This window comes from Pholcus phalangioides, unplaced genomic scaffold (assembly GCF_987345545.1).
Source record: "Pholcus phalangioides strain wild (caught in Gottingen) unplaced genomic scaffold, Ppha-v1.0 ptg000003l_1, whole genome shotgun sequence".
NCBI lineage: Eukaryota > Metazoa > Arthropoda > Arachnida > Araneae > Pholcidae > Pholcus > Pholcus phalangioides.
The window spans coordinates 39,327,711-39,344,085 of NW_028301596.1; the positions used below are offsets into that span (position 1 = coordinate 39,327,711).

The 16,375-nt window shown below is 35.9% G+C and overlaps 1 protein-coding gene across 1 annotated transcript in view; it reads right to left on the reverse strand.

Moving 5' to 3' along the window:
* Nucleotides 1–16,375, reverse strand: part of LOC149088522 (zonadhesin-like) — a 135,314-nt gene that overhangs the window by 92,251 nt on the left and 26,688 nt on the right. Inside the window, 4 exon segments of the mRNA XM_089252083.1 lie at nt 10,884–11,028; nt 13,244–13,426; nt 13,541–13,707; nt 14,666–14,952. Of these exon segments, the coding sequence (XP_089108209.1) occupies nt 10,884–11,028; nt 13,244–13,426; nt 13,541–13,707; nt 14,666–14,952 (782 nt within the window).

A 16,375-nucleotide genomic window follows, 5' to 3' on the forward strand; every position in this document is an offset into this window, starting at 1 on the left:
GTTAGCTAGGGCAACCCTAACCATCGAAGGAATCGGAATATCGATATATTGGTGATCCATGCATAGGGATATGTAGGGATCGACATATAGGTGCCGGCTAAAGCCCAGTGAAAGCCCGAAATTCGGACTTTGGCCGGAACAACTGGGCCGCCTAGCTTGCGAATTCGCCAACTTCGGGCTTTGGCAATAAGACATGCACATCATATCCACAAGAATTTACTCGCTCGGAGAAAAGAATCACTCATAGAAACAATTACAGTCGAAAGTGCGAATGACTGGATAAGATGCGGAGATGATTTTCGGATAGAAAATTCTCAATCCTCAGTGAAAAACTTAACTACCATCCTCTGGAGTTCCAAAGCGTGCAGTAGAACGCTACGCTATAAGAAGTACCGATGTAGTTTTCTTTTTTTTTCTTGGAGCACATACGGTCGGCCTCGCTCAAATGGATATGAACGGTTCCACCACGTAATACAGTATCCGATCGTGCGGAGGATCAATTCAGTTACCGTTTCACACTCTTTTATAGTTATTTTATAAGCGATACTATCACTTACAGTGCCTAAAAACATGAAATTGCTTTTTTGCTGCCACCTGTTTAACCATCGTTTTGAAGTAGATCGATTTTCAGAATTTTCAAAATATTTGATGATTTCCTCTGCTTTTTGACTGATCATAGCCGATTGGTTAATGCATTTTTGACTTCAAGCATGGAACTATTGTATTACAGTTTGGTTGACACCAAAGTCGTTAAAGAATATCTCCACCCAGCTTTGGTTGACAATTTGAAGCTTTGGTCGAAAGTAAATTCATATTATTCTGTTCCGTTTGATAAGGCTTACATTCTTTCAATTCGATCCGATTTCTTCTCCAATTTCATCAGATTTTTCTTTCGTGCTTGGCGCCTTAGCTTGTGAGAAATTTCATACCCTTTGGCAATTTCAGGTTGATGATTTTTATTGTTGCACATTTTTCCTTGCACAAATTTCTTGCATATATTCAAATCCTTTCTTTTCCCGTTCGCTTTTCTAACTTCAAGTCATTGCATGGAGACCTATGGGCTTTATGAAGAACAAAAATGAAATAAAATAATCAAATTTACTGAAGATTGCGTGAAAAATCAAAGATTCAAAGTCTAAATTTCTTAAATTTTAAAGTAAATTCTTTAAATTTTGACTATATAAAATTAATTCTATAAAATTAGACAATCAAACCTCGTTAATGAGTCACTCTTGGGAGAGAAAAAATATGACTTAGTAAGCGGAGTGACTCGTTAAACGGAGTAAGCCATAGATGTGCCAGTTTCTGCCTGAGGACAATTGGGACTTCCAAAAGTGACCCGGTAAGCGGAGTGATGCTTTTACCGGGTGACGCATTAACGAGGTTTCACTGTATATATATAATGTACATAGGCCTATACATATATTTCCAGTTGTCGTATAAGTTAGAATAGTATATCAAATGGGGTAAAATGGTTGAAATTATTTTTTATAGCGGATACTTTCCTTTCGCATTTTTCCCGAAAACTATGGGTTTGTACAGTTACAGTTCTTTGTGCATTTTTACGTATTTGAAGCGAGGAATCTGGCTGTGCAGAGTTTCAGCGGTGTTGATGGGGCACTATGTATATGCCAATGTTTCTCGTAAAATGCTCTTTCCGCAAAAGTAAATTTTTTGTTAGATAAAGGAACATTTTTTCGAACACCCACTCACTCATTCAATTGTCTTGAAATTTTGTTTTTCTCTCAACACTATAGTGTTACGTACTTTAACAAGAGGAGTTTTTATTGAAATTGTTCATAAACAAATTTTATTGCACAAAATATGGGTAAATATTAATGATTTTTGATAAAGTTGAATGTTGTTGAAGTTAAAATTTTAGAAAATTTAATATTTACCAATAATTTAAATTCTAATTCTCGTGTTAAATTAGATAAAAATATCCATAGTATTTGAGGGAGAAAATGAGTGCCTATATATATAGTGAACAGAAAAATTTTAAATATTCCTTAAACAAAAGAGATTTTTCCCATAGAAATGCACGAGAAGCCCAAATTGTCCGCACCAACCCTCTCAAACAAGCAATAAATAGATTGAAGTAAACATGAATAATTGCACTGCTTGTGTCACGTTTTAAGTCGAGTTTATGGTACAGCGTCATCTGTGATCGTAATTTTTAACTTTTTTTTCAATTTATTCAACAAAAGAAAATGGAAAAGAAAAAAAAATACTTCGTGCGAAGAAAGAATTTTAAGGGGCCGTTCAAGTATTACGTAAGCAAATTTTTAGCCATTTTTGACCCCCTTCCCCCCGTTGTCAGCAAAATTTTGTCTGCCCCTCTGAATCCTAACGCATATTGGTGGGATCAGAGATGTACACGGGGGAAGGGGGGGCGGCTCTTGCCCCTCCCTGTTTTTCCCCCTGTTTCCCCTGCCCCCCCCCAAATTTTATTTTTTGAATGCATAAAAACTAATAATTTGAAATTTTGGAAGACAATGCCTTTATATGTTATAATCAATTTCTGTTCATTTCAATGTTATTTGAAGGCTATCAACTCAAAATTTATCTTTACTAAATTCATTACGACCCACCCTCTATATAAGACATATAATGATAAATACCATAAAGGTCGTTGGCCCGCGGATCAGATATAGCCCTGGGGGTTATCTGATGTAGCCTGCCCTCCTCAAACCTAATTTTGTTAAAATGAAATAAGCGGCACATTTACAGATCGGTTAAGTGTCCCGTGGTACAATTCCAGAACATTTAAGATCAATTAAATTACCCGGGACACAGAGTGACATGTGACGTAGTTTTAGAGCACTTAAATGGCCCCCAATGCGGTTCTACATCACTCAAGTTACCCGCGGCACACTCTTAGATTATTTAAGTGATCCGCGGCATATGATTACGGATCACTTGAGTGATATCGTGGCACAGTTCCAGAGCACTTTAGCGGTCCGTACACATTTCCGGAGCACTTAAGCGGCCCGTCCACATTTCCAGAGCACTTGGATCCGCGAAACATCTAGAGATCACTAAAGTGGCTCTGTAGGGCACTTATCAATAGGAGGGAATGCTGCTTCAAGTGCCCACAAACTATCGAAAGGTTTTTTTCGTTTTTGGCGCACCAAGTAAGATGCCATTAAGAATATTTAATATTTTCATAAAGAGTGGTTGATGACGTAAGCATTATCCAAACCCCCCCCCCTCCCCTCCATCGATGATGACGTAATACTTGAACGGCCCCTAACTGGTGATAAATATTCCATATCCATGGAAAAAATTGGTTAAATTTTTTGATATATGAAATTTCTGGACATTTATGAAAATTTTGAGTTCATCAAACAAAAACTATGTGCATAGATATATCGAAAATTATACATGCAGATCTATATGTTAGTAGCGTACTGACAACATATTTTCACCGAAAGTGGCAGCGCATATTCCAAAATTTATGTGAAAAAAATTTACTCAAAAGGGAAATTTTCTTTCACTTAATATATCCATAAGTTGATCAAAAAGTTACAAAAACAAAGGTAAAAATTCGATAATTCGAAAAGTAAAATTGCACAGAAAAACAGGATTTTATTAAATAAAATTTTCTTGTCAAAATAGTTACGTTTATTGCCAACAAAAAAAGCTGGAGTTGAAATAATTTTCATTGCGTCAACAGATGATAACAACTGTAACTTTTTTATCATTAAATTTTCAGTTATTGAAAAAGTTGATGATTTTTTTGTGAGAAAACGCTAAGATATTCGCATACTATAAATGCCATACATAAATCGGATTTCCAAGGTTTTTGAAAAAAAAATTAAAATGTCAAAATATGTATTAAAATCCAAAATTGTACATTAAAATTATTTCCTATGGTTTACATAATTTGTTTTTCTTCTTTGGTAAAGCTAGTGATTGCCTAATTACGCCCGCGGGACGGATGCGGCCGCTTAGAGATTCTATCCGGTCTACCGCAGACTTCAAAACACAGTATAGAAGTTTTCGATATCAGTGTTTTCAAAAAATTCATTCGAGGGGTTGTTCCATTTTCTGCATATAGAAAACAGAGTCATGAGTATTTCAATAGAAATTGATTTTTCATATTTAAACAAAATTGAGCATATTGATCGCGAATGATTTTCTATATGAACAGACGTATTAAAATAAAATTTCGATACACAAATTATCTAATTAATTAGAATAAAAATAATTACAAAAGTCATATTTGTGAAAATTGACTACTGCTAGCTTGGAATGAAACTTTGTTTTGGCGCCCCCTTCCCCAGCACATTCGACCGCCACTGCTATATTAACTCAGAAATAAACAAACAAATCCAGTTTCTGTTAATATGTGAAATTACACACACACAAAACTCTGAGAGTTGGCGAATGGAATAACACGTTGAAAATCCGATGACGTTCCAAGATTATCCAAATGAAAGTGGAACGTGAATAATAACTTGAATTCATATATCTCCTTCAAACTTTTCCAGTAACGAGCACCGTCTATAAAAGTAGTTTTCAAGGTAGGGGTTCGCGGACCCCTTGGGAGTTCTTGGAGAGGCTTCAGAAGGCCTGTGAGATTCGATGAGAAAATAAATTTTTTTGTTCTTTAATCATTGGGTGGTGAATATTATTTAGTGAATGGGTCTTATGCTTTCATCTTATTGGCAAAGGGTGCTTCTGGTCTTACTGCGCAGAGGGTCAGTGGAACACAAAAAGTTAAGAACCCCCTTTTCTATACCCCTCATTTGATGAAGAGCACTTGTAAAAGAGACTCTGAGGTGGGCCCGAACTTGACCCTGTGCGGTCTTGAGGATCTCTGTGCTTCTGGTACTATTCCTTGTTTATTGCGCATCCCCCATGACGAGGAAGGATCTTGGATGCTAGTTACTGTGTTTTTTGTATAACTTATGAGTTTTACTAAGAAGGGGCCAAATGCACAGGGGTCTTACCGTGATTGTAAGGGGTTGTTGTAACAATGAAGTACAGGTTTTTCCGGATGTCGATTCCACCACTACACAGGACCACAAAAGATTAAATATGCGTGATGCGCTAAATCCTTGAAAAAGTTGTTCAATTATTCAATCAATTCCTCGCACGCAGAAACACCTAGAGCTTATTTGTGTTCAAGTGAGCGTAGTGGTATTCGTGATTAATGGGTTGAAGATGTCTGTCTGCCTTGTATAAATCACTCGTCAAAAGTGATTTTTCTTCCACTTTGTGGAATTTTTAAATAAGCACATAAGAGAGTTATTCAATGTACGCTAGAACAAAAGGATCGCAACACACAATCAGTATCGCTGAATCACAGTAGAAAAGACTGTGGTGGAAAGCATAAGGATATGCTTGGTATGCCTTTATTTCACGCATTCAACTGTATAAGAAAGATCGGATACTCACGTGTATTATTAGCTGTCACATTCATGGATTTCAAGAATCCGAAAAAGTAGCAAATGGTGACGAAAACGAATATTTTTTGTGCAGTCATCCTGTCGGGGTGAGGGTCGGAAAAAAAGTAAGATCTCTGAAATGTCAAACTTCCGCTTTTCAAGTGCTGGAAAGTGCTTTAGAAGAAATCGTGTCTCTAAATATATACAGGGGATTCAAGATATTGCAACACAATACGTGTTTAAAATGTGCTCTATCAGCATTTGTGACAAAAATGTGCATATCATTAAAAAAAAACAAAAAAAAACCACGCCACTATGAGATTGTACGCGATAACCCTCAGCATACGTAAACCGATTAGCCATTTGAGTTATGACACCAATCCCACTTACGTACCTGGAAATGGAGAAATCGTGTCTTTTTAAAAGAACCTTTTGAGTATCACTCATCGTCATAAACGCGGACCAGTTTTTCTTGTAGTTAAACACGTCAATAAATTTTTATTTTATAGAATTAGAAAAAAATCTAGAAAAAAAAAAAATGGCGCCAAACGTCATCTTCGCCAACCTTCGAGAAAAGCGACCTTCTCCAAGCGCATTCAAGTGATAAAATGATCCAATCAGATTCAGAGTACGCGTTCGCAACGTACGAGTTTTGAGGCTCTTGTATATTAGAGAAGGTGGTGAGATAATAAGATGGCTTTTCAGTGTATACATTTAAATCACGATATAATAATATTCTGTGGACCAAGAAAAATACCCTTGAGGAGGGAGTTATCGTTATATCAAGAGGTAGCATTAACATCAAGCACCACCAAATTTATGTGATGTTGTCTCTTCTCAATTTGCATTGTTTGTACCGCGACAGAGAATGCATTACTACTTATTTATTTGCGGCAAAACATTCTATAATTTATTAATTGACGAATAAAACTCATTTATAGGTGTTCCACTCTGTAAAGTAGTTTATAACAGTGTGTCTCAACCGCCGGGCCGCGGCCCAGTACCCGGCCCTAACACTAGTCAAACCGGCCGCGTAATTACAATCCCTACTCTCTTAGTAACACAGGAAGCGTTAGCACGCAGGTGATTGGTTATACGATAAATGCGAAATTTGCCAATTTTGACGAATAAGTGCTAAAATTTTATTTTTTACAACTTTTTCACGAAGTCTTGGCAATTTGCACTTTTTGAAGTGGAAACTCGTAATTTTGCTCAGTACTTGCGAGCCTGCTTAAAAGGGGGGAACCACAAGCATCACTTGTTTCCCCTCTGACATTGTGTTTAGATATAAATACAGTCGAGTTCGGTTGTAACATAGCCCCTAGGTGATTCGAGAAGTGTATGTAACAACCGACGTGTATGTTATAAGCGAGGAGTTGAAATTAGCTTATGTAGCAATAACATATATGCATTATATTGATATAGTCGTGGGCAAAATAAGCTCATGCAGCAATTGAAATATAATATAGTATGAATAGAGTTTTTGATTGATTCTTGAAAAGTTTGGGAAATGTGCTAGAAAACGAAATATATACAATAACATGCAGACACTTTTGCAATTTTAATGATTATTTTGAGTTTTATGGTAACGGTTTTTCCCCTTTGAAGTTGACGGCAGTGTACAATTTAAAAATTCAGAAAAAGAAAACCCTCCACTGATGTTTATGAATTTGATATACACGTCACCAACACACTTGCATTAGCATAAGCTTTTCAAGTGACCGAGTTGATTTGCAACAATTGTTCTGCCATCATCGTCACCAATAAAAAAAACCACACAGTAATAAAAAGAAGTGAAAATTCGCATTAGACGATATAGTTTTACACAGAAAGACAGGATTCTATTGTCCAAAATTTTATTGAGAGAATAGTTACATTTTTCCTCGAAAGATGGCGATAAAGCTAAAAGTTATTTATTGCCATCTGTTGATCAGAACTGTAACTGGCAATGTATTCTGTTGCATTTCTATAAGAAATGTATTCTGGCAATGTGTTAAATTATAGAAAAAAAATGTAGGTCTTTTTGTGGGAAAACGGTCAAAATATCACTCAAATAAATGTACAAAAGTGTCTGTTTTTGACTATTTTTCTAGGGGCTTTTTTGTCGAAGGAAAGCATTGGTCCTATGTGACCTTATTTGGGGGATTAGAAAAGTGTTCCTTAAAACGGGATTCGACTGTATCCGGATTGTTTTCTTGGTTAAGACCATTATTTTGATTTATTATATCCACAGTGTATTTCAAAGCAGGGTACGTTATAACAAAGGTAAAAATATATTGAATATGAATGAGCTATTGACTTCCCACAACGCATCCCAGACCTATGTATACGTTAGATGGCACCTGGACAATGAACTAGCTTTGAACTCTAAAAAAATAAAAAACAGCCTGTGTTATATATTTGCCATCTCAATACTCTGGTGAAATACGGTTGATTTATTCCCATGTATTACTGATATATTCTCATTTATTCCTTTTCGCAAACTTATAAGACAACACTTATTTTTGTTTTGTGGACATTATTGTGGAGTGTGGTAAAAAAAAAAGAAGTTGCATATTGCAATTATTATATATATATATATATATATATTTTGAAATTACACTCAGTTTTTGATAAAGTATTACAAGGTCTGTGCAATTTAGTAACACCCCATATAAGAGGGTTGACTACTGAGGGGTGTTCACAGACAGTGCAACCATGAAAAGTATATAATTATTGTACTATTTAATGAATGAACGATATTTTTAAAAAAATTACTCATGCTCTGTAAACATAAATCTCTGATTAGCATCTCTCAATTATGTCACATAATCCGGGGGGGGGGGGTGTGTTTGGGTAACACAACATCAGCTACTCTTTTCACCCCCCCCCCCCCCATGACAAATTTTCCTTCAGAATATAGTAAATATTTCTCGTGATGAGTGCTCTGAATTCCAAGATCTGTAAATCACACACTTTGATTGACATTAAAATTTATTTCTCTCCACACATACACTACTTACACGCAAGCACAACTTGTCTTTTCCTTCATATGCCGATCACAGGCAATTTGTAGGTCGGAAGACAGCCTGTACAGGCTAGGAACCGACGAAAACGTTCAATTCTGGTCCGGTATGAATGCGGCCAAATTCTAAGGATTAGACTACCTATGTCATATCCACGGTTTATGCTATATGCGGGTTATGTTATAAGTGTACTGGGCAGTATATGCAAATTTTTGGAAATTCGAAAAAAGATATAAAAAACATTTGGAAAATTATGTTAAATTAGGTGGAAAGTAGAGATATTACAGTCGAATCCCGTTTTATCGAAAATCTCATTTTGAGGACACTTTTCCAATTCCCCAGACAACTTTACATAGGAACAATGCAAAGAAACCTGGTATTCCTTTATAACGAAATTTCGTTATTGCGAAGAAATTTCTCGGATCTCTTGAAGTTCGTTATAACGGGATTCGACTGTACTACAATGTCAGATTTCAATCAAGAAGAAATTTCTCTGATCTCTTGAAGTTCGTTATAACGGGATTCGACTGTACTACAATGTCAGATTTCAATCAAGAAGAAATTTCTCTGATCTCTTGAAGTTCGTTATAACGGGATTCGACTGCACTACAATGTCAGATTTCAATCAAGAACTTTAACACTTTCCATTAATATGGCCGGTTTTTTTAAATGTGAAATTTGATTTCAAAACTTTTTTGTTGCGAAATTTACGTATCTCTAAATGTAATTAATATTAAATAATATAATTTAAGCCTTTGTGAAATTAATAAAATAAAACAATGATATTTGAGGAAAATCGAAAAACCGCCTGAAACCAAATATAACGTTAGAGAGAAAAAAAAAAAATCGCTCAATTTCGCCAAGGTTTCATTGTTACTAGTAACGTAATGGTTCATCACTAACTTCGACCAATCACGATCCGCTAAATTTCCATAATGTTACTAGCAGAGTAGGATTTGTTTATTCGCTACCCGCTTAGCGTCGGGTATTATAGTAGCTAGTAGTAAATATAAAGGACCTACACAGAAACACAAACTTCACGTATGTACCAATTCGTTAGAGGTTCCGCAGAGGAGTATGGACGAGGTGCATGTGTGGTTTAGTAGTAGTAAATATAAAGAGTGTTTTATGTAAGTGCTAATGCGACATTTATCTCATCAACCACCCACCCGTCATGTATATGACGGCGAATTTATATATATATATATATATCATGTATATTTTTTTGTTATAAAAATTTTTCAAATGGCGTGCAATTTCTTAAAGTTTCAAAATTTGTTTGAGGAACCCTTTTGCATAGAAAAGTAAAGGAATTTAGTTTTTACTCAGTCCCCGTATGAATAAACTTCCAACTATTGAAATGTAACCCCCCCCCCCCCCTCGAAACGTCACTTGCAAAAAGAAATATTTTAAATGCAATAGTTATCGAAATAATAAATATATAAAATCACTGTTTTGGCAACTTATGCCTGTTTTAGCAAGTTTTCATTTATTTAAAAGTTGCCATTTTTAGGAACTGTACACAAATAGAATTATGACAATTATATTTTAATTTTTTTTATTCACGATAAATAGCAATTACAATTTTTTTCAACAGTTACTTTGACAATTACGCAATTTTTACTTCTTCAAATTTGATTTACGTTTCAAAACTTGTGAACCACACTCTGAGTAATTGGCGATAAACTTCAAAGTCGAATATCTCTGTTGACATTGCATTTAACAATATGATATTTTTTTTGTAAATCACGTGTAAAAGTCGAATTTATATTTCACTTATATTGGAAGTTTTAGCATACAGTGTCTACATAAAAAGTAAATTTTTCAAGTTTTTTAATGTATACGACGTCTTGGTAAACTTTATACATGTTGGGTTTCAGTACGCCATTTGAAAACTATGTAACTGATAGGTATGTCAGGGCCGGAACTAGAGAGTGACAGAGGGGGGCAACTGTCCCGGGTGGCAAAATTTAGGGGGTGGCAAGCTTCAGGTGGAAACAAAAAACACCATTATAAAATTATCGAATTTCAAATTATTGGTGACGGTAAAATCATGTTTGCCCCGGGTGGCAAAAATCCTAGTTAAGACGTTGGGTATATTTCTAACGTCAACGTTGCAGAAATATCCGCTGTGCAAACAGTTTTGGACAGCTTGTACAGTGCATACTTTTTAGTGCCCAATGGAAATGCGCACATAAATTTCTCTCTTACGCGTAAATAGGAAATATGCTCTTTGCATATTACACCCATTATTATACACGGTATTCACCCGTTACTGGATTTCTTTCGCGTATCTTTGAACGGTCCATTACGTACCCTGAGGAGATCCATGTACAGATCAGGAACTACTGTCTTAGAAAATCGAAAGAATAGACTTTGCTTTTTAAAAAGAAAGGGTTTTATTAAGTCTAAATTTTACACATTTCGAAAATTATACAGAGAAAACAGCTCGCATTTTCGTGTAATTTTGGAATGAAATCAGTCATATTATCGGCGGACATTGTTCTTGAGGAATGCATTTTCTAGTTTTTTCATCTCTGTAGTAGCCTATCTTGCAGTCGCAACCTTTGTTGCAGACCAAGAACTGACAATTCCCTTTTGTGAAACAGTCGTTGCATGGGTTCACGCATTATCTGTTGAAAAATAAACGAAACAATAATAATGTAATATTTATATTCGTTGAATTGCCAATTAGAATCGAATAAATAAGTAATTATTTGACAATTTGCATAATTTTCATTGCATTCAATAAGATATTGTTGATTTATCACAATCTAATTCTTAGTTGATAAAGACATTTACTAATGTCATATCTGAGAATACTGACCACAGCATTTGCTTTAACGTTGAATGGAAGTGTAAAACGACTCGTGAAGCCTGGTCATCACCGGACACATTATACGAGTTTGAGCTGCGAAAAACCGGTTTTTGAATGGTGGCTGTGCAAAATTGACCATGAAAATGGCCGACGCTGTACTAGCCACATCTGAAAACCGGTATGGTGTCATGGGGTTAATTAGATTAAACTAATCTTTACCGATACATTTTAAGATTTAAGGTTGGGGGAGGGGGGTGGGCGGGTTACCCGTGAAGAGGGAAAGGGTTCAAAAATGATTCACGTGTATTCACAATTTACCAGGGGTGACTCGTAATGAAGCCGCGAAAGAGCGTGCACCCGAGGAGAATTTCTAGGCATAAGTTTGACGCGTTAAGTTATCTGAATGTCAATTCAATTTTTCAAAACGGATATATTATATCACGTGGGCTTTATTACTGTTAGATTGAAAAATATTGTGAAGCAAAATGCAGTTTCCATACATTTGCAGGAGAATTATTTAGAACTTGTAGCAAGAGATTCGATTTAGTATAAGTTCAGTTCATATTTTCGGCCAGCCAGGAGTAGCGGCTTGGTCCTCAGAGCTCTGTAAGTAAGGATGTAGCAGTGGGGAGAGAAAGAAAAGTTCCATGCAGTTTGTTGTTGCCTTCCCCGGCGCGTTAGATCCCGTGCCCCAGTGGCGGTAATGGTCCGGTCAAGTATTACGTAAGCAAATTTTTGGCAATTTTTGACCACCCCCCCCCCCTTATCTGCAAAAGTCAGCAAAACGCATTTTAACAAAAATTTGTTGAAATATAATGCTTGTGCACTTGTTGATAAACACATGCTTCTGCGCACACTAATGCTCCACAGCACTGCGTTACTAGCGTTGGAGATACTGATTATGCTAAAAATCATAACAATTGTTCTCACATTGTTTGTAACTCACAGATTGAAATTATCACCGAATGTGTAATGTTCTTTTGGAAGGGAAAACTCATGTGAGTGACCGTATGTGTGATCGTATGAATCATCAAGTGAGTGACCGTATGTGTGATCAAGTGAGTGGACGTATGTGTGATCAAGTGAGTGGACGTATGAGGAACAAAGTGAACGACTACGTGAGTTGGACCGGATATCTTATTTCACACCCGACATTTCGCCCCTTGCGTAAATGTTAGGCGAGTATATGGCAGAAATTTGCGCAAAGCATAATACCGGGCTTCTAAATATTGGGAACCTCTGGATTATGAAACTTTCGTGTATTACACAGAAAACAGGATTGTGGCAACTTCATTACCACTTTCGAAGGTTAAATAGGGCAAAATTATCTGCTGTTATTAAAAACCCTCTGAAAATAACCCACTGACTGCCGCCTGGTTAGGGAACTAGCTTTTCACTGTGCAGGTCTGGGTTCGAATCCCGGTTCCGGCATGGATGTTTACTAACACTAACAAATTCCCTGGACGGATCATGCTGATCCCTTGGGAATCCGTGAGGATCACGTTATTATTGTTATTATAAGCATTGGTGAGTAATTTAAAATATATACTGATGGTTATTTTGAGTGAAATATAAATAATTTCGTTATATTGGTTTCGAAATATCCTAAAAAATATTTATATAGAGGGATTTATCGTAGTGAAGGATACCGTAATATTCAGAGGCACTTAACATTAGACTATAGGCAATTCCGAAAAAGATTCGAAAAAATATCGTTCTGGTTTATTGTTAAATCGAGCATCAGAAAGAATAACCGAGGGGTATATCGTTACGTCGTAGCGAGGTTTCACTGTATATCAATTCTCTAAAATATAAATTTGACGCCAAATGTCATCTTCGCCAATACAAGAAAAGCAATTTTCTCCATGTGCATTCAAGTGATGAAATGATCCAAGCAGATTTCAAAGTACGCGTATGCGACGTCCGAGTTTTGAAGCGCTTGCACATTACAAGAGAGGTGATAATGCAATGGATCATTAATGTGTATTATGCAATGGCGTCTAAAGAATAAATCTTATCACGCTGACCTATACTTACACTCAGGACACTGATACTTTGGAATGCAAATTTTGTTTTGTGCAGATCTGGTGTATCCTGGTATACAATCACATCCACTGTTGCACATCAAAAAGTTACAGGCGCCAGTGATGGAACATTCATTACATATATCGACGCAACTAGAATATTGCTCGTTTAGCGGACACTCTCCTGTAGCATAAAGAAAATAAATTGTGTCTGGAAAAATTACATATATACGTTACATGAATTTAACATTCATAAATCATTATGAGTTTGATCCCTATTACAATAACGAGCACAGTTATTCACCTGGTACACACTGGTCAGGTTCAACACATTTCCCTTCATCATTCCGTATGAAGCCTTTCTTACAGAAGCATCCTTTCTCGCATACGTCTACGCAACTGATTCTTATTCCGTAGTTCTTGCAAGTTTGTGGACAAGCTGTTCCGCAAGTTTGGTATTCTTCATTCTTTGGACATTGATTTGTAATCCGACAAATATTACGATATTGTAGAAATACTATACAGGGTGTCTTGTTCCTGATTCGGCTTTTATCTAGTTTTCTAATTTGGAATATGCTCAAAATGTGTTCATAAATCACTCTACAAATTTAGAGAGCGAAAATAGAGTGTATCTTAAAGGAAAAGAGGCACCATGTCCACCAGTGCCGTCTTAATGCATGGGGCCTCACAAAAATGAGATCCAGTTGAAATTTTCCAGGATATACCAGGTAGGGCCTCCGAAAAACCACTTGACCCGTGGACCCACGATATTCTCAAGACGGCCCTGGTGTCTACCAGTTATCCCCAACAAAAGAGGCGACGAGCAAGAGAAAAGAAGCTGAAACCTCACTAACTGCCCAAGAGCCCACAGCATGCCCTATATTACTATTTTTTTCTTCTTATTATTATTATTTTCTAATATTATTTTCTATTATTATTATTTTTTTCTTTTTCTTTTTCCTGTTCCCACGCTTACACGCCAGCTGGAGTTTTTCCGGCACGACTGCACACTCTGGGGTGTCGAACTTATATCACTTTTATCGCTGATGCGAGAGCGCCTGGTCAGGTTCGTTTAGTTTTGTTTAATGTAGTGCGTCAAAAAAATTGCGGAAAGAAATCACAAATAAGGGGAAAGAATTGACAGTTAGTTTACGCTGCACTTTCCCAAATTTTCTCCGGCTTTTTAAATCAAATATCTCAGTGAATACTGCACTCGGAAGTATGAACATTTTGTTGGCCTCAGAAGAGAGAGAGAGAGACGGAGGAAACAACTTTCTTATTTGAAGCACACTGCACTGTATGCTGAGGACCGTATAAAAAATTAGATTTTTATTTTATTTTATGACGCACTGTATTTTCAACCTCGAAACTAGTACAGGGTGATAAATGATCATGTTTTGAGCATTTCTTAAATTGAAATCATACCTCTCCGATGAACGGCTGATGATATAAAAACCGAATAAGGGCTTGCAAAATACCCTGCATACGGAAAGTTCTGAGTAATTCAAGTATATTCATAACATATATAAACTCACCAGGAACACACTGCTCAGGTTTCACACATATTCCGTCATCATTCCGTACGAGACCATCCCTACAAAAGCATCCTTCCCTGCAGACCTGTATGCAAGCGAAATCTGTGTTGTAATTTTTGCACGTTAGAGGACAGGCTGTTCCACAATCCTTGTATATTTCATTGGCTGGACATTGCCCTGAAAATCCATATGAACAAGAAGATCTTAATTTCTTCGAATAAGACTTATTTATTTACGTTTCTATCGACATAAAATCCACTTACAGTTGGAAAAGGAAGGAAGATAATCGCACACAAAAAATAACAAGAAAACAAAAGAACACTTGAAAATGATATAAAATATACGATTAAAAATGAACAATACATCCGATGGACTAATAAAAAAATCCAAAATGGATGAAACGACGAATAAAATGGACAAAAAGAGAAGTAAATGCAGTAGAACTTGGTAAATTCGAAGCTTTACGAACTCCCCCCTTGAGTATTATATCAAATTTAATGTTAAAATTTATTTTTTAATTCTATTTTTTTTAAATAATTCTGTATGATTCGGAGGAAAAAAAGCATGATTTTTGTAGGAGCAAATTTAGTTTGGAAAATTCCTGCAAGAAATCAGACTGACTAGTTGTTAAATAACAAATTTGTAGAGACTTAAGAGTTTGAAAAAATTCTGTTTCTCTCCAATCTTTCTTCAATAAATTTAACATTTAAACATTGTTCAGCTGGTTCAAGTGCATCGACATTATGTACCACTTAATACCGACTATTTTGTTCAACCTATGCATCAAGGAGTAAAATTCAAAATCTGAATCTTTTTTATCGTAATTTTTAAGACCATGGAAAATTTCGGAAACTACAAAATTGTAATACGTTAATGATAATAGATTTCCTTCATAGCATAAAAATGATAGGCAAAATTTGAGAAACAGTTTCGTAACAGATGATCATGAACAGTTTCCGTACATCAGGCTTTAGGCGTGGTCAAGAAATTCTGCAGTGGTTCTGATTCTAGAGAAGTGGAATAATGTAGCAGCGAACAGATCAATTATTATAATTATAAATTATTAAAATATGGAAAACAGTTCCGTAACTGATGATAAAATTTTGATAATTGATAATTATTATCCTATGTGAATGTTGCAGATTAAGTTGAAATTTATAGTTATTTTACAAATACAGGATAGATTAATTGGATAATTCGAATTTTTTTCCAGTGACGTAGGAATTTGAATTAACCAAGTTCGACTGTGTACAATAGTCTCGATAATCCAAGCTGGATGAGACCGTGGCCACCTTGGATTATCGGAAAACTCGAATTATCCGAAAAACAATAAAAAATGCTTTAAATGCTAGTTTTACTAGAAAAAAAAATACAAATACAAATACAAATACAACGCCACAACAGGCAAAATGCCCAACGAGGTGGCTGATAAAAAGATGCCCAAGATGCACAAGCTAAACAGCACAAGCATACTTATTGTATTTTCAATATTTTCGATTGTTTTGCCTCCATCCAGTCTTTTTACAGCAACAAACTTAGTTTGCATAGAAACAAACCTTCTTTTACTTTGAAGTCATTTCGCATCACCTCACTGAGATTA